The sequence below is a fragment of the Peromyscus leucopus genome, chromosome 8a (genome assembly GCF_004664715.2).
Source record: "Peromyscus leucopus breed LL Stock chromosome 8a, UCI_PerLeu_2.1, whole genome shotgun sequence".
NCBI classification, from domain to species: domain Eukaryota; kingdom Metazoa; phylum Chordata; class Mammalia; order Rodentia; family Cricetidae; genus Peromyscus; species Peromyscus leucopus.
This window is the reverse complement of record NC_051085.1, coordinates 6,084,999-6,108,150: the sequence shown is the minus strand read 5'-3', so window position 1 is coordinate 6,108,150 and position 23,152 is coordinate 6,084,999. Positions and strand designations below refer to the sequence as shown.

General features: G+C 48.8%; 1 protein-coding gene across 2 annotated transcripts in view; it reads right to left on the bottom strand.

The window, feature by feature from the left end:
* Positions 1-955: 955 nt before the first annotated feature.
* LOC114710668 (sine oculis binding protein homolog) overlaps positions 956-23,152 on the bottom strand; it is a 167,307-nt gene continuing 145,110 nt past the window's right edge. For both annotated transcript variants that reach the window (XM_028894921.2, XM_028894920.2), the window contains 2 exons: positions 20,208-22,136; positions 956-2,813 (listed from right to left, as the gene is read on the bottom strand). In XM_028894921.2, coding sequence (XP_028750754.1) covers positions 20,211-22,136 — 1,926 coding nt within the window. In that variant the 3' untranslated portion in view covers positions 956-2,813; positions 20,208-20,210. The remainder of the gene's footprint in view (positions 2,814-20,207; positions 22,137-23,152) is intronic.

The window sequence follows — 23,152 nt, the reverse complement described above, 5'->3', positions numbered from 1 at the left end:
CAGACAAAAGCAAGATCAATATCCTGGATGCCTGTCTCTATGGCCAAGTCTAGATGAATAATGCCATCAGGGACTTTGACCCAGACAGCCACACAAGGTGCCCCCGGGTCTTGACATGTCTTTATCCTCTCTAGGCCTGCCCCTGTGGAGTTCACATGGAGTCACTTCCATAAATGTGAGCCTTCAGCTGGAAGCCTGCAAGAGCTTTCCAGGCTCCAGAAGAGAAAGAAACCAGGCTTCCAGACCACACAAACTGGCCACTTGGAGGATCAGTCTACAGTATCTAATATTTTAATGAACATTTGTTTTTGACACTCTGCATTAACTAGTTGTGGGATCATGGACAGCCAGTGGCTTTTCTAAGTTTGAAGTGGTGTTGTTTTCATACAGAATCTGAGGACTGGATTCAATTTACGCTGATTAGAACCACAACTGATGCATGTTTTACCTTAGGAATCTGATGTTGAACTCAGGTGTTTCCAGATGAACCCATTCCATCTGTGCAAGGATGCAACCAAAGCCCCCCTACCCTCCCCCCAACCCCCGTGAACCTATGGAGCAAGAGGGAAAGGTGGGGTCAAGTGGGGGGCTATGGGGTGTGCTGTGAGTGGAACCCAAGGCAAGTGCTTATGTCCATCCCATGCCAGAGTCTCAGAGCTGAGGCCAGGACTCAGGCGCGTGGACAGCGGAGCTCACGGGCCCCGGAGCTCACTGTGCACACACCATGCTGTCCGCGATGGTCACCGTGCGGGGGAGCTGGCCCGGAGACTGCAGTGTGGGCCACAGCGTGATCCACAGTGGCTTCGGCAGGACCGTGCGGGCCCCCATACTTCATCGTGTTACTTTAAAAACTGTTTCCGGAGGCTGAGGGGGCAAGAAGAGGTACTTTCTATAACAAGGCAAATAACAATGATCATAATAATGAGAAAAGCCAAGTAAGCACATGTAGGTGCGCTGTTGTTGTTTCTCAGAGGTTTATTTTGTCTGACGAATCTGACACCGCAGGAAGAGGAGAACCCAGAGGGGCTGCAGCCTCCTCACAGGTGGGTTTGGTGTTGGGTTCTTGGCTGGTTTAACTTGTTGTTGGAAGTTGTTTTTTTCATTCCCTTTTTATAAATCTCTCCCTGGGCTTGTGAGCATCCCCTCCCTCCCGCCTCCCCCCCCCCACTTCATGTTTAAAAAGCGAGCTTGCTCGCCAGGTGGGTCCCCCAAGCTCTCGCGGCTCTAATAAATAAGGAGCACCTGTAAGACAGTAGCTTGCCTCGACTGTACAAAGAGTATATAGAAATACAGTATGTACACACATCCACGGCCCCAGTGCCGCAAAGCACGGGGACACCAGTCCTGCCTGGCCCCCCAGCCGTGACTGCCACCCTCCCGCTGAGGCTCCGGGGCCTGGAGGGGTGGGGCACCCGGACCCCCTCCCGAGGGAACAATTGCTTTTATTTGAGTTAGTAAACAGATACACTGAATCACAAGGTGATTTGATTTGATTTTTTTTTTTTAAGGTTTTCTTCTCTTTTTTTGAATTTTTTTTCTTTTCTTTTCTTTTTTTTCTATACTCATCAGACTGGGGCACTCCACGACTGTCTCACGGACTCAGTGCCAGTACACGTGTTCTAGAGGACTTCTGGACTCCCAGCTACAACTGTACAAGTGCACACAAGTAAATCTACCCTGTTACCCTCCACCCACTGACCGAGGATCGAATTGCACATTTCTCTTCAGCACGACAGGAGAAAGCAAACAGTGAAACAGAATCCCGGGCGATCTTTCTCACTTTTCCTCTTGTTTTCATTGGTTCGTCCATACCATTCCAATTATCATGAAAGGACTCTGCGTATAGAGAGATTGTCTCACTGACTTCCTGGATCTCCGAAAACCATCAGGGTTGAAATTTCATCCGAGTCTTTCCTGACGCCCAGCAAATATCCCCCCCTCAGATTATATTACACCTTGAGGGCATTTCGGTCTTCAGTTCAACACTCTTGCTCTGTTCCCAAATGGGGCGCTATTTAGGGGCATTTCAAGAGAAAGCTGAGAAGAATAAACATTTACCGAGTTCTCCTGGCATTCGGTCTCTGTAAAACCACAGTATAAACTATCCATGCTGCTTCTCACATCTGGCGGATCGAAAATTAAAAGCCATAAAAGTGTAACACTGAAAATATGGCATCAAAAGGGATAAAGGTGGCCTTTGTAAAAAATAACATGAAAAGTTTATTAGCCAATAAAATATTCTACCTCTTCATTTAAAAGTGCATCGTGGGCTGGGGCAGAGACGAATCTGAAGCTTTGGACTCCAGCACCATCCCTCTCCTCACCAAAACGTGAACAGTTCTCTTCCTAAACCATAAAAGCAAATCACAATTCTTATCGTAGCAGCAAACCACAGCAGTTCTTAAAAAGATTTTAAAAAAAGATTCTTGTTTTCCAGTCCCTAACATCTTCCGGCCTCAGCCGTAGAGCCTTGAAGATGGGGTGAGAATACCTACATTGGTCCTTGTGGCGTGTTGGTAGTGTTTGTTTCCAACCAGCGAAATCCCTAAGTTCCTCTGGGGAGAAGCAGAGATGGGGGGAGCGAGAATGCTGGGCCCAAGCTTGGTGGGTCCAAGACGAAGCTGGCTTCTCCGGCCTGGAGGCCACCAGGGAGGGCTGCTTCCTCCAAGATGTTTAATGACAGGAAGCTGTGTTATTTGCTTGAATTTTAGCCAGAGGGGGGTGGTGAGCTGACCAGCTGGTGTCATTGGATGGCATGACATGATTTATTCCACGCCCTCTCACCATGCAAGGTACCCTGGGAGCGAGTGTTCCTGGGAAAAAATGAGAAGGAGCCATGAGAATGCACTGGACCAAATCTCTCCCCACCCACCCGCCTCCTCCCACCCTGCCAAGCTGCAGAGACCCAGTCAGGAGTGAGAGAGCTGCAGCTCCCCAGCACGAGTTCACCCTGACCTGAGTCCCAGAGCCGAGGCCTCAGCAGCATGATCTCAGAGAACTTCCTTCAGTCTGCTCAGGATCGGTCCTGCCAGCTTTGTGTGAGCAACGGAAACTCGAGCCCTCTCTGGAAAACCATAATGAGCATGGTGGACCACGCCCTCCCCAAAGACCACAGCATCCTTTGCAACCAGCAGCTTTCGGCCGCCACATGACTACATGATTAACCAGCAGGAGGTCTTTTGAGTCGCCCAGGGTCACTCCAAAGCCAGGCAAGGTCATAGAGAGACCCCAGATCTGCAAACCTCATTGCTGTCCTTCACATATTAACTCTGGTGTTTGAGGACTGAGGTCTCAGAGAGTCACGATTAGTAAATAAAGTCATACTGGTAGAAAACACACACACACACACACACACACACACACATACACAGGCACGCACACACGCATGCATGCATGCATGCACATACCCTTTTTTCTTTGGCATTTCCTATGGAGGTAACTAAGCTGGAAGAAATAGCTGCCCCCATCTGTGGGTCCTACCTGTCAGAGGTAAGTCACCGAGAGCTCTTCACATCAGAGCAACACAGGAGCACAAGATGGGCAGACGACAAACCACCCACGCCTAGCGAACGTGGCCAGAGGGTCCAAACTGAACTTTTAAACTGGTGCCTGGGGATTGCCACCCCCACGTCCACCACATACTTGAGGCCCCACCTCTGCGTCCTACAGGGCTTCTATTGTTTGCTACCAGGCCCTTGCCCTGAAGCACAGCCTCTTTGAAGAGTCAGGCATTCCCAAGAAGCAGCCAGTTAGAAGCCTGCCCTGCCAAGTGTGCGGTCCCCGAGGGCTCCGGCCTGGGCCGTCTGTCTACCTCTCCTGTCTACATTAGCGGCCGGCTGGCCATGGGCGTTCCACTGTTTTGTCAAATGAATGAGTTAAGTAGCTCTCTTCCACTGTCTCCAAAGAGGCCCTCCGCCAACAAACGTGGTTGTCAGAAAGGGTAAAACTTGGCTAACGTGACGTGGAGGCACAAGACTCACATACATCTTTACAACCACTGAGATCGACAGTTGTAACTCTCAGAATAGTGAACAAATAACTTCATAGAGGTGATACAATTTAGGAGTCAAAGGGAACCCCAGAGATGAAATAGGACAATTCCACTTTCTAGAAGAGAAATGGAGGTTCAATTCCACTTTCTAGAAGGGGAAATGGAGGCTGTGGAGCCCAGAACCCGCTCAAGCTGTGCAAACCAGGATTTGAGCCTGAGAGCAGGGAGGTCAGCGGCCTGCTGGGAAGACTCTGCAGAAGGCTGTGCTTTGAACCCTGCTGTTCAAATCCTGGTGTTAACGGTGCTGATAATAATCATCAGCCAAAAGCAAGGTTTGAAACTCTCAGTGTGCGCGGCAGGAAATGCCTGAGTTCCCCAAATCACATTAGATCACCAGACCCCTGTGCATTTAATATGTATATTAAATAACCAGAGGGAAAACGCACACGGCCACAAGTATGCACGGGGGGAGGAGTGGGGTTGGAGCGACAAGGCCACGGAAATCTTTTCATTCGGCGCAGACAGGTTTGGATATGGGGACGTTTATCCATGAACACAGAGTTCGCATCCCCTAACCCTCCTTTCTGTCTGGAGGAGGAGACCCCAAAACAAAACCATCAAGAAACGGCGGCACACCAGAAGCCACAGGAGATTGCCAAAGAGCTGAGCAATGAAGAGTGGATTAGAAGACACAGGGCCACTTCTTCTGGGGACACTTCCTTTGCTCTGTCAAGCACTGCCCAGAGGCTGTTGAGAAGGCCCGGGGAAATATCCCCACCTCTGGGCCTGGGACCAAGAGTGACCACATCTTGGAGCTGGGAGGCAGGGGTGGGGGTGGGGTGTCCAAATTCTTCCTTTTCAAGGGAAAAGAGAAGAAGAGGGGCTTTAACATTTCCTTCCAGTGACTGGGAGACACCACCACTTTTAATCGTCACAACGGTTTCTTCTGTGATGTATATAGCGCTTTTTCTTTAATGCAGTCACAACCCAAAGCGGGGTGGGGTGGGGGAGGGGGAGGGGAAGGAATATCTCTCAAATAAGTGTCTTTGTATTCAAATCACCATTGGACAAAGACCAAATATGCCCAGCATCAGCCTATGTGGAGGAAAAGTCTAGGCTTTCATAAGAGACTGGGAAATCGGGCTTTATAATGAGAGCCGTTCTGGAACCCAAAGCACAGCGCTTGCCATCACCAACACTATAATAATCATTATTATTCTCTGGTATCTATTATTGTCTGGTAAATAATATGTGTTTTCCCCCCAAGTTCCAAAGGGTGCAGCTGCATGGCGTTCTATTTTTTGCAGCCCCGGGCCTGCTACTTTGCAAGCCTACTTACACGGAGCTTATTTTAAGAGAGTGCGAAGGAGACCGCGTGTGCCCTTGCCTTCGTCTCTTGGCACACGTGTGGCACCTGGGACATCCCCAAGGGCCAGAGGGTGGCAGTCTCTTTCTGCTGGCAACTTCTGGGGCGGGGGTGGGGGGTGGGGGGTGGGGTGGCTTTAAAGCAAGCCTCTTTCACTAGTTCCAGGCAGCCCCCTTGCTGGTGACCCAGGCCGTGAGCCTGGTGTTAGTGCCATGGGGACCAGTGTGGCCTTCCCTCTCCTGGTTTTCATTGTTGGTAACGTAAGGAGACCTGAAGAGCAGGGGAGAAACAGCCTTGGGGATTTAGAAAGTGGTCATGTCAGGAAGCTAAGGACCTTTGCCGCACAGAGGACTCCTGTGGAAAAACTGTTCCCAGTGTCCAAATGTCAGCATCTGCACAGGGCAGAAACTACGAGAAACGGGAGAGGCAGTCCGGGGTGCCCATCTTAGCTGCCTGTGTGTTCTTGGACGTGTTTCTCACTGGCCCTTCCCCAAGGCTTGCTGAGGGGCGCCTGAGTGGTGCTCTCTGCTGCATCTCTTGTCTCCCTCAGGCTGATCAGGGGACCTTTTGACAAAGGTCAGTACTGAATATACAGTCTTGCACCTTGAGCGACGGGTGTTTGTCACTACATAAGGAAGGTGCCCTTTCTGGATCTTCAGGTCCAGAATTTAAGAGTTTCTTTTGCTCTGTGGACACGAGTACTCACATACACATGTGTCCATGTGCATATACACCCTGTGGCAGAGATTTCTGGAGTGCCTCTGAGTGCAAAGGATTCTGGGAAAGTGTCCATATTTGTACCTTACAGTTTGTGTTTACTCTGAATGATGGGTTTGTCTAAAGGCAGGATATCACCCATGTTCCCTGGAGTATCACACACACACACACACACACACACACACACACACACACACACACCACACACACACACACACACACACACACACACACACACACACACACATACGAGCCCACGACTTGTACTGTGTATTTCCCATATACAAATCCTAGAACTACCATGCTTGGTCTCTATGGGGTACGGGTGGCCAGCTGTCCTCAAATTCCAGACATGCCTTCTCTCTCTCTCTTTTTTTCATGTCTTCCCTTTCTACCCAGAAGAGTGAAACAGCCTCTCATGGAATGACAATTGCATACTAAGAGGGCTGAGAGATTCTCTGTCCACCTGGCAAGTTCACGGGGGAAGCATTACTGAGAATGTGATTTAATTACCCATCTTCCTTTGCCACAGACAATTTTTCAAAGGGTTGAGAGCAGAACTGAGCCTTGACACTGGTAAATTCTTCAATGTTAACACTCTCAAAACACAACCGTTCTCACTTGTACCTCGCTGAGTTACCACCCAAGGTGCATGCTGTTGCATTTTAGAAAATTTCCAGACAACCACTCCCAAAAGTAAGTGTGGACCTGGGAAACAACAACAACAACAACAACTGGCCTCGTCTTAAACCCAACAGTTCCAGGCTAACCTTTCTGTGATGGGAGATGTCACCTTAGCCGGGAAGTGTTCCTCCTTTAAACTAGGCTAATATCCAGATTTTTACTCTTATCTCGTTTCTTAAATACCTTTGTAATTTGCATAACCAAAATCTAGTAGGCCTGTCCTGTCTTGCTTATTTATCAGGCAAGCCCCTGTTGTCTGTCATATTTGTTCCAGGTGTCTAAAACCCCATGGCACCAACCCTATGATGGACAAGAAATGCCCACTGCCAAGCTGGCTTGCCTTTGCCCAATTATTCTGGCCCTAGTAGAGATCCACTCACTTGAACACTGCTGCCCATCACTTATCAGAGTTAAATACAGCCATTACGTGCTGGCAGAGGCTTCGCTGTTTATCTGGGACAATAACCAGTCCCTGAGGACAGACTGCTCTCAGGTAGCAGCGGCTATTCTGGGACACTCACAGGGGTAGAACCCTGTGGTCAATGAACAGAGCTGCCTGCAGCAGCTGATAAACTCTGAGCTCGATGCCAGCGAGGGGTCCCTCACCCACCCCGTCACAGCCCGGGCTGTACAGCTTGACCAGGCTTTGCCAAAAGGCGCCCCCCCCCCACCTTCTATGTCAACCATGGCTGTGTGAAGAATTCTGAAATGGCTTTTACCAGGTTGCACACTTTTAATCTTTGAAATGGATGCCATCTCTTTTCTTATATCTCATCGAATGAAAATACTTGAAGGACAGCCCTTCTTCCTAGAGGGCATATAGGGGTTGAGGTAAACTTCAGCTTAGCCCTACTCTGGCTTCTGGATTTCAACTTTATCACTCACCCTGCTGCTCTGACACGCTACTACGCATGTATATTTACTTTTTAAACCAAGTATATATTGCATATCTATCTACCCATCCATCCATCCACCTACCTATCCATCTATCCATCTATCTATCTATCTATCCATCCATCAATCATTTTTGTTTTTCAGAAAGTCTCATATAGCCCAGGCTGGCCTCAGACTTACTATACAGTCTCCTGCCTCCACCTCCCAGAGTATGTGCAACAACACACCAAATTGGAAAACGAGTGTACTTTGTCCTTATTTCACTTAGGTACCTGCTTCACACAGAAACAACATTGCTAACGCATCGGCGATTGTCTTCATTTCACACAAAACCACTTACCCGGAAGGTTAAGGAGATAACCTGCTGGGGGGTCACTAGCTTCCAGAACCCCCAAGTCCACAATCCTCCCCCCCACAACACAGGGGATATTGCCCTCAGTCCATGTTCATCTCTTTGTTTTTTTTTACCTTGACCATTGAGGAGGTAGGTCATGTCTGAGGGGAAGGAGCCCTAGAGATGAACACCATTGAGGAGGTAGGTCATGTCTGAGGGGAAGGAGCCCTAGAGATGCGCACCATTGAGTTCCTTTGCTTTGGCACCCAAGAGCTCTGAAATGTTTTCTGGTAAGAAAACCCTGTGTTTTCACTCACGCCCCATCCAGTGCCCATAACTGGCTGATAGACCTTCTTGGGTCAGCCTACAGCTCCGCTCACCACACCCTCTGTGACGATCTGAGCAGGTGTCACGGTGTCCCTGCTGCGTGCGCTAAATCCTAGAGGGACTGGGTGACTCCTCTGATTTCCACCTCAGGAGCTTGGAAAGCCATTGCCGAAATTCTGCCTGGGACAAAAAAGGCAGATGCTGGTTGTGTCGAGGCTGAGCCTGCGAGTGCTATCTGAACATAGACGTTCTAGGGGACAGATAAGGGACACTGAGGGGAAGAGTAGTCACGTGTGGCCCCAGGACTCACAGCAGATTTTAAGACTTTGGGTAAGGTTTAGAAAAGCAATTTTCCCAGGTTTTATTTCTTCTTTACGACCAGTAGCAGAGAGGAAGAAAGCCTCAGATTAGTGAGAACCAGCACTATAAAAAGTAAGAGCAAGAAATCTGATTCCTGTGTCCCCCACAAAGACGGGGCGTGTGGTTCATGGCCGCTTTTCCTCAGCCTTGCGACCCTTCTTCAGCCCGGATGTGCATTTCTGCCTAATTTCTCCCTGAAGTAAGCTGCCCAGTGTGAGAAGGCCATGAGGGGGGTTGGCATAATGTGACCCTGGTGCTTGGCCCAGGGTGTGTAACTTAAGCAGCTTTGATCAGATCCGGTGTCCGGGAAGGGAAGGAAAGGCAGATGAGGACTCCGGTTCGAAATGACCTTGGACAGTCGCTTCTGGTCTCAGCCTGTCCTCCAGGTGGCATGAGCAATCTGATGGGAACCTGTGCTACGCCTCCTCTACCGCCTGAGCAGGACAACGTGGAAAATACCTGTTTTCCACAGCACACCCGGAGACGGACATTCGGGACGGCAGAGCCACAGGGGCATGTTTGGAGTAAGCGTGTGTCTGAGCCAGGGGGCTCACGGGGCCTGGTGGCTCCACGGGGTTGGGGGTCACTGCTTCACTTTTACAATATGGGACACATCCAACGGCTCTGCACGGAGTCTCTGAAGCCAGCCCCCAGCATCATTCACTGTTTACACAGAATTACATGTCATTACATGTGATTTATTATTACCAATCTTACGAGCTGGGCACCTACACTTCACATGTTCCCTTACCCGCCCCTCACTGAAATCTTGCCCTGACACACTGAGGGAGCTCCCAGAGCTGAAGACACTTCTTCCTCCTAGTAAATGGATCCTCTGAAGCTTGAATCAAGTTTTTAACCCACAAAACCATGCTATTACCTCCCTTCTCTACCAGGAGTCTGCTTTTACCTCATGTAGAGGCTTCGGGTCTACAGCCTGTGAGGTGAAAATAGATTAAAGAGCATCTCTAACAGATGGCCAAACTCCTTTGACTCAGTTTCCCAGAAAATGTCTGTAGGTGTCTGAGAGTTAACAGTCCCACCCTGCTCTTCCATGGAGCCTTTCTTCTGTCCTTCAGGCCGAGGATAGAAGGCTGGGCATCCCTGGCTTCTGCACAGCCTCTAATATTCTTAACTTCTCCAAATAAATCAAGACTGCCAGACAATATTCCACATCATGCCTTACCCAGCTGACCTCAGCTCATTGCTGCTGGGGTGGGGTGGGATGTAGAACTCCTGTTTCCATGACAACCTAAGGCCCATCAGCATACCCTTCTTTGAGCACAGAATGCCCATTGACTGATGAGATTACCATCTACCAAAGCCATGAAGTCACCTTAGGCCTACCTGGGACGAGGAAGGTTCTCCACTGCTCTGCTATGATGGCTTCACCTATAAGACACAGCCATGGCAGCCAATGACTCTCACCCTCTGGTGATAACACTCACGGCTGGTAATTAGCTGTCATTGGGATTCCGAGATCAGCGAGGCCAGGTTTCTCCTGCTTCCTTTCAGTCTATGAACAGCTGCTAAAGTAATTTCCGCCAAACACGGGTCTCATCATCACTCCTCGGCGCCAGGTCACAGTAATTATAATCACTACCACAACCAAAACCAATCCTGCCACCTCCTGTCCCCATCTCATCCTCCTCCTCGCTCCCCTCTACCCTCTGTGGTTCAGTCCTGTGCCGGAGATACCTGTGCCTTGACATGTGGCTGCCTCCCTCCAGCCTCCAGCCCTGCCCAACAGCCTCTGTCCTTCCTTGGGTTGAGAAGTCAATTGAATTCATATGCTTTAAACAGCGCCATCAAAAGACCCTTCTCACCGAGTTGCTCAATAACGTCCACTGTGTCTGACCCCAAGCAGGAAGTTAGAACAACAGTAGGAACTCGGCCCCAGCCTCTTCTTCCATGAACCCAGCATTTGCATATCATATGGGCTTGCACATTCTCCACAGTGCCTCTAAAAGGGACCTTGCCAATTTCTTGCCTCTTTTGACTCTCCCCAAATAAGGATCCCCTATCTCCCCTATGTTTCTCTATTTCTCTCTCCATGCTTTATTAATAGAATAACCACAGTAAGAAAGCATTAGACATTTGCCAGTGGGAAACGGGTGTTTTATCTTCTGGGGAAGTGAAGATTCTCTCTGAACAATGAAAATAAGCAAAAAGAACTGCCTCCCTCCCTCTTTTTGGATATAACAGTAATGTGCTTTATGGACTGCAATATATAAATTAAGTTCAAATTAAGGATTTATAAATATTAAATAAAGAATTTTTAAAATTTTTACTCCTAGGGGCTGGGGATGTTGCTCAGTTGATAAATGCTTGCCCAGCACGCATGAAAGCCTAACACTTGGGAGGAAGAGCTCTGGGGATCAGGAGTTTAAAGTCACCCTCAGCTACATAGAGAGTTTGAGGCCAGCCTGGACTCCATGAGATCCTGTCTTGAAAAACAAAACAAAAAGTTATTTCTGTACAAAAGATAGCACACATATATACACAAACCACAGAGCTGAGACATACAACAAGGTGTCCACTAGTGAGTAGGAAATGCTCTCAAAACCAGGAGGAGACCTTGAGCTAGCAGCCCTGGTCTCCAGTGCAAGGTCATAAGGCTATTCCACTCAAATTTTTCAATCAGTATTTGAGATTCACATTGCTCAAACCTTAGAGGATATGAAAATAGCCATTAAGTCCCATGTTTATGATGTCATCATATCAAATGGGAGAATGGAGGGACCTGGGTATATTTTTGGTTTGGCAAACTCTAGAACTATTTTAAAAAAACGTTTGGGGTTTGGCTAAAACCAAGCCTTATTTTGCCAAGCACTTTGGCTTTAATTTTTAAACCCATGTGTATTTTAAAAGAAACTCTATCTATATGTTTCTGACTCATTTACACTTAGCTCATGAAAACCCTGTTTGGTAAGCGCTAATAGATGTCTCGGCAGGTTTATGAGCCTTCTTAAGCCTTCTTTTCCCTCGTCCTTACCAGAAGGTTGTATTTTGCTAGCCATAAACGAGTGTGAGCCCCAGAGGCATGTGATCAGTCTGCGATTTATGACCTCTGAAGCTTAAGTGGATTGTGAGTTTGGAAGGGACTCTCCCCTTCCTCTTTTTCTAACTGCCCAAACAGGCTCGCTAAGAAAGGCTGCTAAGTCTCACCTTCCAGAGGAAAGAATCCATTCTCTCCACCAACAAGTTGCCCCTGAAACGTTTTGGAGGAAGATTCTGTTGCTTCAAGCTCAGCTGGGCACAGATTGAGACCTGACCCTCTGAGGGGAGCTTCACCAACCCCGCTCAGGGGAAGTGAACTCAACTTGGTTCAAGTTAGAAGAGTTTACCTTTTGAGTACTGGGAGATTATCCTTTTTAATAGCAGACAACCAATCCTGTTTAAGAGTTTTAACACATTAAAAAAAAAAAGAAGAAGAAGCTGAATCCACTAAAAATGGCATTTGAATTAAAACCAGAAAAGCAGGAAGAATGTGCCTGCATGCAACGACTTTCCTGAATCTTCCATAATGGTGCTTGGATACCACGCAATTACAGTATTCCATGGGAGATGGCTTTTGGATCAAGACCTTAAAAACGGCTTATAAATATTTAAAGTATAAGCATCTAACAAATCGTAATGACAAAGTTTTACATTTAACCACATGTGCTCCAAATATCTTGAAATTACTCTAAATATAGGTTTAAAATATCAAAAGGGCTTGTTGATGGCATGTAGAACTTCGCAGGGAAACTTAAGCCTGATCATCCTTGCTCACACAACACCCATTTTGCACAATTTTTAAAGCATGCGCGTATAGATTCCTTTAGAAAATGATCCTGTTACAGTCTGGATTTGTAAAGCAGGAGAGGAAGGATAAAAATACCAGGTTCGCCTTCCTCACCAAATGCAGCCTAGCCCGCTCCCTCGGCTTCTCCATAGTTTGTTATTGTGGCTCGTCTCAAGTGTAAGACTGTAACATTTTAGGAATACTTGGAGAACAAGGCAGCTGCCAGGAGGCTATCATAACAAATTGACACACATGCTAGATGGGAATGCCATTCATTGTCACAGTCTGGCTGGGGAAGGAAGCTGCACCCGGAGAGAGACACAGACTTTTTAATCTTGTCTTTTGGACATTAGGGCTAACTCTTACCAAATGAGTTTCTAAGCGTCTTTTCACCTTTGACTCTTTAAACACCAGCAATCACCTCTTTGCTTTTGCTTTACCCAAAGCAAAGGCCAGCTTGTCATCGGAGGTTTGAAGGGACAATGTTGAGACAACAGGGGGCACAGCCAAGCTTGGATTTGTCGTAGTCCTGACCCGGGCTTCGAGAATGCTGTTCAGCTCTCAGGCTTACCTCCGCGCTTGGGCAACTCGAGAATAACTAGGTGGACACTCAGAAACTATTTGAAAGCACTAACTGTTAATCCCAAGGTTTGTCTTGTAGTTTGATTTTGCTCCAATCATCTTAAATAGAGTTTTCTAAATGGACCTTAAAATAATCTGTGTTGGGGCTGGGGAGATGACTCCATGGTCAAGAGCACTGGCTGCTCTTCCAGAGGACTGGGGTCCAGTTCCCAGCACCCACATGACAGCTCACAACCACCTGTACCTCCAGTCCCAAGGGAATCTGATGCTGCCTTCTGGCATCCATGGGCACTTGCACACATGTGGTGCACAGACATACATGCAGGCAAAACATCTTTACACATAAAAACACATTTCTAGCCAGGCGGTGGTAGCTCAAGCCTTTAATCCCCGCAGAGGCAGGTGGATTTCTGTGAGTTAGAGGACAGCCTGGTCTACAGAGCTAGTTCCAGGACAGCCAGAGCTACACAGAGAAACTCTGTGTCAGAAAAAAGAAAAGAAGAAAGAAAGAAAGAAAGAAAGAAAGAAAGAAAGAAAGAAGAAAGAAAGAAAGAAAGAAAGAAAGAAAGAAAGAAAGAAAGAAAGAAAGAAAGAGAGAGAAAGAGAGAGAGGAGGGAGGGAGGGGGAAAGGAAGAAAGGGAAAGGAAAAAGAAAAAAGAAAAAAATTTCTAAAACTTTGAAAACATCTTGTTCCCACCCCACTGCTGGCCATGAATTCTCAATTCTGAGTTCACTCTTCTCCCTTTTTCTCAGATGGTGCTGTCTGAAGAAGAGCGCCACCTGTTAGAGCGGCCACTTGACTGGCCGGCCCCCTTACACACAGCCCATACAAACCGTTTATCTCTCTGTCTGAATGAATTGCCCTTCATGCCTTTTGAATCACCTAAAATAATTTACACACACACAAACACACCTCCTTAGCATCCACCCGGGGGTGAAATGCACTCACGTGGGAACTGGAGGAGGCAGAGGATGCCGTCCAGGTCATGGTGCAGCAATGTGAACAGCCTTCCCATCCCTGGCAGGATCTCCGGACCGGGAGTCTGGAGAGGGAGGGGGTTGGTGTGGAGGTGGGTGTGCACTTGAGCTAAGTGTTCGGCACTGGCGCATGTTTGGCCCTTTAGACACCTCTGCCTGTCCACAAGGCTTGTCGGCATGGAAGGAGGTGTGAGTGACTGGTCATGATGCGCAGGCAGCCTTCCAGGGTGACAAGGAACTCAGTCATCACACCCGGCCACCACGGCACCTATCTCCAGGGCTCTTCTGGGCTAGGGCTTGCTTGTTAATAGTGGGCCAAAGGTTTCCTGTTTGTCATCCCTTGGCCCCTCTCTCTTTCTCTCCATGCTGGGAGCCTGGGGAGAATGGCTACCACTCCCAGATCCCTCCCCGCTGAATGGCACCTTCACTCACCTGCCCACGTCTGTGACTGCAGTCAGCCTGCTCTCTGGGTGTCATTGACATGTTCCTATAGACAGCGTCTCCCATACTTATAAACTTGGGAAGTTCAGACACTGGGGGAGCATCTAGCTTGTATTTTCTTTTGTTCCTTCTCCTCTGTCACCACAGGCCCTCACTGGGTAGGGCAGCTTTAACTGTTTGTGTTCTGTCACTAAGGTGATCATTGAAGGCGTCAGGCAACTGTGGCTTTGTGACGTTGGGTCCATGGCAAAAATTGCCAAAAAACGAATTCTCATTTTTAACTGGATAATTAACTCAGCTTTCTTGGAGTGACAAGAAAACCCCTAGTTCCAGATATTGTTTACTAACAAGGCAAGATAATCCTCTGCCACTTGGGCTAGAAGATCTCGGGAGTGGGCACTCACAGGCTGGAGGGAGTGGGTCCCTCTTGCAAGGTTGTGCATCAGCTGTTTCTCTTGCTGGATTCAGTCTAGCACTGGTCCAGTGACAGACTGCAGCCCGAAGCACTAGGTGCCTGCTCATACATGCTATCCCCATATTCCAGCAGCGCCTCACTACACAGTGTCGATCCTTCCTCTTCGAACCACTGGCACTGAGGGTGCAGGCGGCCGGAGTTCACTGAATAATACATTTTTGTGCCTCATCTTGCCACTGTGGTTTCCGAAGGCTGAAGTGATCACAGCCAGCACGTCTAGCTGCTCACTAGTTAGTTTTAGGTGTATACGAATCAACCTGGTGGCTCTCTGTAGAACTTCCATGTAGCTTTACAGTTTTTCCAGGTCCCACCTGGCCTTGTGGTCCCGCAGCCCCTTATGAAATAATCATTTAGAGGCTTAGTATTAATTGCAAATTATATGGCCTATGGCTCAGGCTTCTTACTAGCTAGCTCTTTCATCTTAAATTAACCCATTTCTATTAATCTACGTTTTGCCACATGGCCGTGGCGTTACCAGTCTGCTGGCATCTTGCTTCTCCTTCTGCGGTGGCTGGCGTCTCTCACGCCTCTGTTTCTTCTCTCCGTATATTTCCCACTTGCCTCTAAGCTCCCTTGCCATAGGCCAATGCAGCTTTACTTATTAACCAATCAGAGCAACACACATTCACGGCATACAGAAAGACATCCTACAGCATTCCATCTAGAACCATGCAGCCAAGCGCTCACTTGGAGAGAGGATAACCTTGAACTCAGGGACTGTCACCCAGGGAATACTTCTAATCATTAAATACTGCAGCATAAACAGCCCAGGTCTGGCCTAGGAGCTGAAGATGCCCCATTTCCTCTCCTTGCTCTGTTGTTCTTTTCTTTAAACGTGGGTGGGCACCCATTATTTTGACTTTCTTTCTCACTTCCTCCCAGAGACTCTGTCCTCTTGGATTCCTGTTCTTTTGGATTTCTCAGTATGAGAAATAAAACCTGCAACCAGCACTTTCCCACCCTTTGGCTTCCCCTGTGCTTTGAAACAGTGATTTGGGGGCCGCGGCACAATGCTCAGACTAAGCTCCGAGAAGCCCAGATTACATGACTCTCCTCCAGCTTTCTCCAGATGCAAAGTGGAGCCTCTGCCGCTGAGCAGGGAGGAGTATTTCTAGAAACATGTAAGAGACTGGAGAGCCGTGGGGGTGGGGGTGGGGAGCTGTATGGTTCTTCTGCTCCAGGAGAACATAAAGAATGGGAGTGAAAGGGTTATTCTTGGTTTTCTTTTTTTCCATTGATTATTTTGTTTAAAAATATGTTATCTCCTTGGAAAATGGAAGAATGGGGATATTTTCTTAGAATATCTTCAAAAATTTACACATGGTTACTCTGAACTCCCCGATGTATCATAAACAAGAATAAACTGTAGGAATTTGGAAAACATAAGAGTACAAACAGCTATCCACCAAGCTTCCAGACAACAACCAAAAAGGGACTATTCCATTTATAAATGGAATTCTTTGTGGATACAATAGTTTGGGCAGTGTTTATACATTGTTTTCCTTATTATTTGGAGGATTTTTCCCCCTAGCTACCGAAGCTGCGGGACTGGTATCCAGAGCTATAAAGAGTGGAGATAAAAGGGAGTTTACAACCTTTTAAAAATCTTCAGCTAAACTTAATCAGTTCTGCATCTGGGAGAAACATCTGCCTGTTGAGATCATTTGTAAGCCATCTGAACAGACGAGAATGAATGGAGTCAGGAAAGCAGGAACAGAATAATTTCAAGATGGGAGAGGGAGGCTGCAATTTGTAAAAAAAAAAAAAAAAAAAAAAATCTAACAAATGTGTAGAGTTCTTTGGAGGCAAATGTAGCCAGCTTGCTGATTTCAGAATATGTTCTTTAAAATCGTGGTATGGTATGAGAAAGGCGGACCTGGTGAAAAGAATGAAGAACAGTATGCAGGTTCAGCCCCTCTGGGAGCCGTCCTGGGGTGCATCACAAAAAGTATGTGGGGCAATCTCACCCGCATCTCACAGCCTGTCTCGTTATAGTTTTGTGTGTGTGTGTGTGTGTGTGTGTGTGTGTGTGTGTGAGAGAGAGAGAGAGAGAGAGAGAGAGACAGAGAGAGAGAGAGACAGAGACAGAGACAGAGACAGAGATACGGGTACCAGAGGTTGAAATAGTCCCCATTCATGTCCAGTTTTATTTTTTGACATGGTGCCATTTGCTTAACCTTGGAAGACTAATTTAGCTACAGTGGGTGTCCAGTAGGACCCAGGGACCCTCCTGTCTGTCTCCCACTTTGGTGTTACAGGTTATTATCAAGGTGCTTCACTTTTTAAATGGTGCTGGGGACCTCTGTGCTTGTGTGACAAGCACTTCACCCACCGAGGCATCTCCCCAGCCCATTTATTTATTTATTTATTTGGCTTTAACTTGTTTCCAAAGTGTGTTCATTATTATGGCACAAAAGCTACTCTGTCCTTAGTTAATAGATGTATTTCCAATTCCCCCATGTGAACAAACTGAGTTGTTGGAGGTGTAGAGCAAACCCAGCAGCTCCTGTGTCTAGGAAATCAGAAAGGCTGGGTGTGGGTGAATTATAGCAGGCGGAAGCTGTGCTGTGAGGTCCCGTGGGACCAAAGAGTGACCAATGAGAGGGATGCTGACTTCCTGGAGACATGGTCCCCCTCCTTAAATCTCGTTTGCCTCCTCTCTGCAGCCCACGAAACCTACTTCTGACTTTCAAAAAGAGCTGTAATTTCTTGGGGGACCCATGATAAAAAGGATTCTCCTGTCCCAAGAATTAAGAGGCAATTTGGTCACACTATCTTCTAGAATTGGCTAAGGCTAAGTTAACATTTTTTTTTAGTAGTGATGCTGATCTACAAACAAGCCCCTCACCTGATTACTCATTCAGAAACGTAGATCACCCAAACAGGCATTCATACAGCTATGCTTTTAATGATCTTTTGGTCTTTAGCTAGCTTATATGACTGTTCCTCCCGTCCTGGTCACTTCTCACCACAGTAATGGCAGTGACCTCTCCCCCATACACACATCCTTCCATCCTTCCGTTAACACCTTGAATGTGTGAAAATGACATCTCCCAGTGCTTTCTGGAGGTGCTTTCTTTGGTTGGTTGGTTGTTTTGGGTCACATCAATGTCAAGCAGATTAAATTATCTGGGGCCTTTTCAGTTGAGGTTCCTATGAGAAAGGTGAGGCCACCTGTCTTCAACCTGCAGAAATTGCAGCGCTAATTGGGAAGGAATGGCGGAAGGAACTTCTGGTGTTCTGCTCCCACTGGCAAAGTCACCCATAGAAAAGGAGCCCTCAGACCATGGTGGCCAAGAGAGGATGCTCACGCTAGGCAATATGCCTTCTGCTCTGGTTCAGGGCTTCCACTCAAGCCTCTGGCTGTAAGTGAGGCCCCCACCATGAAGCAGCAGGTTGGTGGCCTAGAATTGTGTCTGTGGCTGGAAAAGCAAGGATGAAAAACTGGGGAGTAAGTAGAGGCTGGTCGTGTTTCATGAACTCTGCTCCAAGGTAATAAGGGAATTTTTGTAAATACAGCAATGGAAGAACTTGTTAGCTGATTTTCTCACTGTGTGTTTTAATGGAAATTTAGCTTTGGAGTTCACAACTTGGATTTGAATCACAACTCTGCTCACAGGTTAGGTCATCTTGGTCAAGTTCCCCAATCCTGTTTTTCCACTAGGAGAATGAAGATAACTGTTCTATGTATCTGTTTCTCCACTAGGAGAACAAAGATAATTGTTCTATGTATCTGTTTCTCCACCAGGATAATGAATATAATTGTTCTATGTATCTCTGTTTCTTCACCAAGAGAATGAAGAGAATTGTTTTATGGATCTAGCTACAAAGAAATACTAGTGGAAAAACACTCAGAAGAGCCTGTACACACCAGTGTAGAGAATAATCTTCTTGCCTCCCCTACTCCAGGCCCCCTTCCTGCCTGGGTTACATCCCTTACCACAGGACAGTACCTGCCTTGAGGCAGCCCAGTGGAACAATCTTCTCTGTGTCTCCAGCCCCAAGGGGGAGCAGGTAAGTGCTGGAGGAATGCCCATTTCTCTTTTCCTTTCCATAAATGGTTAATAAACCACTGGAGGTTTGGCTTGTTGCCTGCTTGGGTAGATGGGAAGGCTCACATTCTGAGTGTGGGTGGACAGGCATGAAATCAACAACCGGTATCCCACTGACCAGCTCTGACTGAGCAAAAATCTCTAAACCACAGCTTCCTTCTGGCAGTATGTGTCTGATGTCTATTGTGGTGGTTTCAAAGAAAATGGCCCCCTAAGGGCGTGGCACAATGGGGAAGTGCTTTGTTGGAGTAGGTGTGGCCTTGTTGGAGGAAGTGCGTCACTGTGGGGGCGGGCTTTGAGTTCTCTTTGGCTGCTCAAGCTTCACTCAGTGTGACACTCAGCTCACTTCCTGTTGCCTGCAAGTCAAGATGTAGGATATGGCTACTTCTCCAACACCATGTCTACCTGCACACCACGTCACAACATGATGATAACGGACTAAACCTCTGGAAAAGTAAGCCACTCCAGTTAAATGCTTTTCCTTTACAAGAGTTGTTGTGATCATGGCGTCTCTTCACAGCAGTGGAAACAACTACTTCACTAGGATTGGCAGAAGGAGTCAGCACAGTGGCTCACAGGTGGTCCCCACCATCTCACCCTCAGTGGCTTAGGATTCAGAAATCATACATGGTCAGGGATGGGCCCTCCTACCTCATCAAGGACTCTATGTAGAAGTGAATCACTAGCTCATCCACTGAATCCGAAAGGAGGACATGGCAGGTTGGGAGGAAGGTTAGTTTTTAATTTTAGCTCACAGATGGGCTCCTATTGACATCTTGACAAGCTAGGGTAGGAGTCAGCCAAGCAGGCCACCAGCTCCAGATGTTTGCCCACCTGATGGGTTCCCCAGAGATTTCAATATTGCCCTGCAACCTCATAACTGAACACTAAGATACCGGAAGTAATATTCCCTTCCACATCTCCCCCTCCCCGTTTCCAGTGGGGTAAATTAGGTATAAACCCGATAAGAAGAAGAAAACAAAAGTGTAACGAAAGTGTGTTTTCAACTTGGGCTCAAGGGCTTGAGTAATTGTGGCGCTTAGTAATGATGTACTAAACACTGCCAGGTGTCACAGGTGTGGGATCAAGTCGATGGTACCTGGCCACACAAAGTGCACGTAAGGGACAGGGTCGTGATGGCTACATCTCGCCTCCGCCTTCTAAGAAGCAAGGCAAGGGGCATTGGCTCTTGGAGGAGCGCCCAGGTGGACATACAAACCTTTTACTTATTCTGGTTTCTAATTCGGAGGCACCTCCTTTTGAGCGGCGGCTCCAGGTCCTCGGGGCCTGCGCTGAGCATGGGCGAGGAGATGACGCACGGCGCCATGGCAGCCTTCTCCGTGGGTTTTGGCACAGGCTGGATCACGCAGCCGGTCTTGGGCAGCATCCGCAGAGCATAGGCGTGGTCCTCGTCCGCCGGGTTATTGAGGTTCGGGTCCGACTTGTCGCCCCCCGCCAGGGCCTCCTCCCCCATCAGCTTTTTGGTCGCCTCCCCGTCCAGGTGGCAGCTGGAAGAGCAGTTGTTCTCCTTGACAGACTCCAGCTCGTTCACCGCGGGCTCCTCGGGCGACAGCAGCTTTTTGGGGGGCGCGGGGGGCGGTGGCTGCTCGGGCGGCGGCTCTGCGCCCTTGGCCTCGGCTGGGGCGCCGCGGGTGCCGTTCACGATGACGTTGCAGGCGGCGGCAGCCTCGGGACCCGCGGGGGCGCCCGGGCCCGGGTCGCCGGCGGCGGGCGGGCTGCAGTGGCCGTCCCTGCAGCCGCCGCAGGTCCTGCGCTCCGCGGCGCCCGGCTCTCGCTCCGCCTTGACGTGCGCGTGCAGCGCGCGGTGGATCACGTTGTGCAGCCGGGCGCGGTGGCCCACTGTCAGGTCGATGACGCCGTCCTGCGGGCCGTGCAGCACGCCCGCGAAGCCGGGCTGGCCTCCCGCGCCCACGGGGCTGCCGGCGCGCCGGGTCAGGTCCACCACCTCCCCACGGCCGCGCTCCGCGGGCGCCAGGCTCAGAGCCTGGCCGGAGCTTCCCGGCGGCGAGTCGGCCGACTTGGACGAGCCCTGCTTGGAGTCCCGCGGAGAGAGGGAGCGTCCGCCCGACTTGCCTCCTGCCGCCGCCGAGTCGCCCGGGGCGCTCGGAACGAAGCTCTCCCCGTTGCTGGAGAATCCGTTGGGGGGCTTGGAATCGTTGACGTGGGGAATGGGGATAGGGATAGGGATGGGCACCGGCAGGGGCACGATCACTGGGTACGGCACGAGCAGCGTGGGGGGCGGCACCAGCGGGGCAAGCGACGGCAGCCCGAAGTTCATCATCTGGGGCACCGGCATCGGGCCGTTTGGCATCATGCTTACCGGAGGGAAAGGAAGGCTGGGCAAGGGCGCGCCGGGGGGCGGCGGGGGCAGCAGTCCCGGGGGGTTCCCAGGCATGGTAGGGGTGCTTGGGGGGTGGATGTGGGGTGATAGCATGGGCCGGTGCATGGGGCTGGAAGTGGGGCCCAGGTTCCTGGGGCCACCCGGCGGAGGCCCAATGCCCGGGAGCATAGGGTTGGACAGGGGGCTGTTGGGGTTGGAGGCATGGTGAGGGGGCCCGCGGATGAAGGGCGGGCGGATCTGCTGTATGATCTGCTGCTCCATGAAGATGGGCAGCGGCACCGGGCCGCGGTTGGTCATCACCATGGGAGGGCTGCGGGGCGGGACGCCCAGCGGAGGTCCAATGTTGGCAGGTGGCTGGACCGAGACAGGAGGGATGCTTGGAGTCTCGCTGATGGGGAGGGACTTGGGCACTGGCGTGGGGATTTTAGTGACAGAGCAGTTGGCAGTGTCAGATGGAGAGACGGTGGTGGACGAGGATGGGCCAGGGCCCTGGCTTTGGCCAGCTGCAGCCACCGGGGAGGGAGCCTTCCTCCGAGCATCTGTTAGCGGGATATTCCAAGAGTCTGGAGTGAGCAGCTGCACCCCGGTGCCTTCGGCTTTACTCTCCATGTGAGGGTGTAATGTGCTGCACAGCCCAGCTGGAAGATTGGCCTGTGTCTCTTTGTAGAAAATGTCCATTTTGTATTGATTGAGACATTTTGCACTGCAGAACTGAAGCCTTCTTTCCCCGTCCCCAAAATCCAGGTATTCTTTTGTATGCCTTATGTGTTTACACCAGTCACACACCTACAACACAGCAATAAAAAACCACAGCAGGTAAGATAAGCTTTCCCGGGCAGATGGCGTTCATGTTTCATAGAAAGGCTCTGTCAAATTGTATCATAATTTGTCAAACAGTTGAAGGGGTTCCTTTTAAAGGATACATTTCTGAAATGTTTGCAAAATGATGATTTGCTTTACAAATAGGGTCTTCAAAATAGTAATCTCTTTTTTTCTTAAAAAAAAAAAAGATACTAACAGTGTAAAAAATGACTTGAAGATGGCTTTGACAAAACAGAGTGCATCTACCCACTACACTTACTCGGTATACTTGCCTTCAGAGTTTCACTTACTTAACAGGCTCACCGGAAACACACATCTAAATAATGCTGGAAGAAAGGAATCTCCAGAGAGTTCAGTGGTCATGCAAGCAACATAACCTCTTAAGATCCCCCTTATTTACGTAAAATCACCCTGTGCTATTGACCGTATCCGGTAACATGGTTGGAAAGGGTGTGCAGTTCTAACCAACAGCGTTCAAGTGCTGATCACCCTTATGTCTGCCTTCCAAGGAGCAACTTGGACTTCGGCAGGAAGCCTGTGTGAGGTTTAGCTCTCCCAACCTGTGATGTTGCAGCAAGCTAGAATTATTTTTTGAGCTGTTTGCCCACTCTTTCTCAGCAGTCAGAATTTTTGGTGACATTTCTTGGCAGGCAGGCTTATTTAACAACTTTTCAAACACCAGAGAACATTTTCCAAAAGTTGTTATGGCTTCCACCCCGCCCCCTTCAGATCTACTCCTGGCAAAAGAGAGAGCTCACCAAATTTATTTCAGAGCTGGGCTGCAGAGCTAATTAAAGACTCAGAGCCTTTCCCAATTGGAAATCACTAGACACCAAAGTTCAAAAAATAGTCATTCTCGGCTTCAGAGCCCATTACTTTGGAGAAATTATTGTGATTTCATTAACACATTAATTTTGCAACACCATCAGCTCTCACAGATGGCGAAGACATGATCTACAATTCAAATATGACTCTTGTTT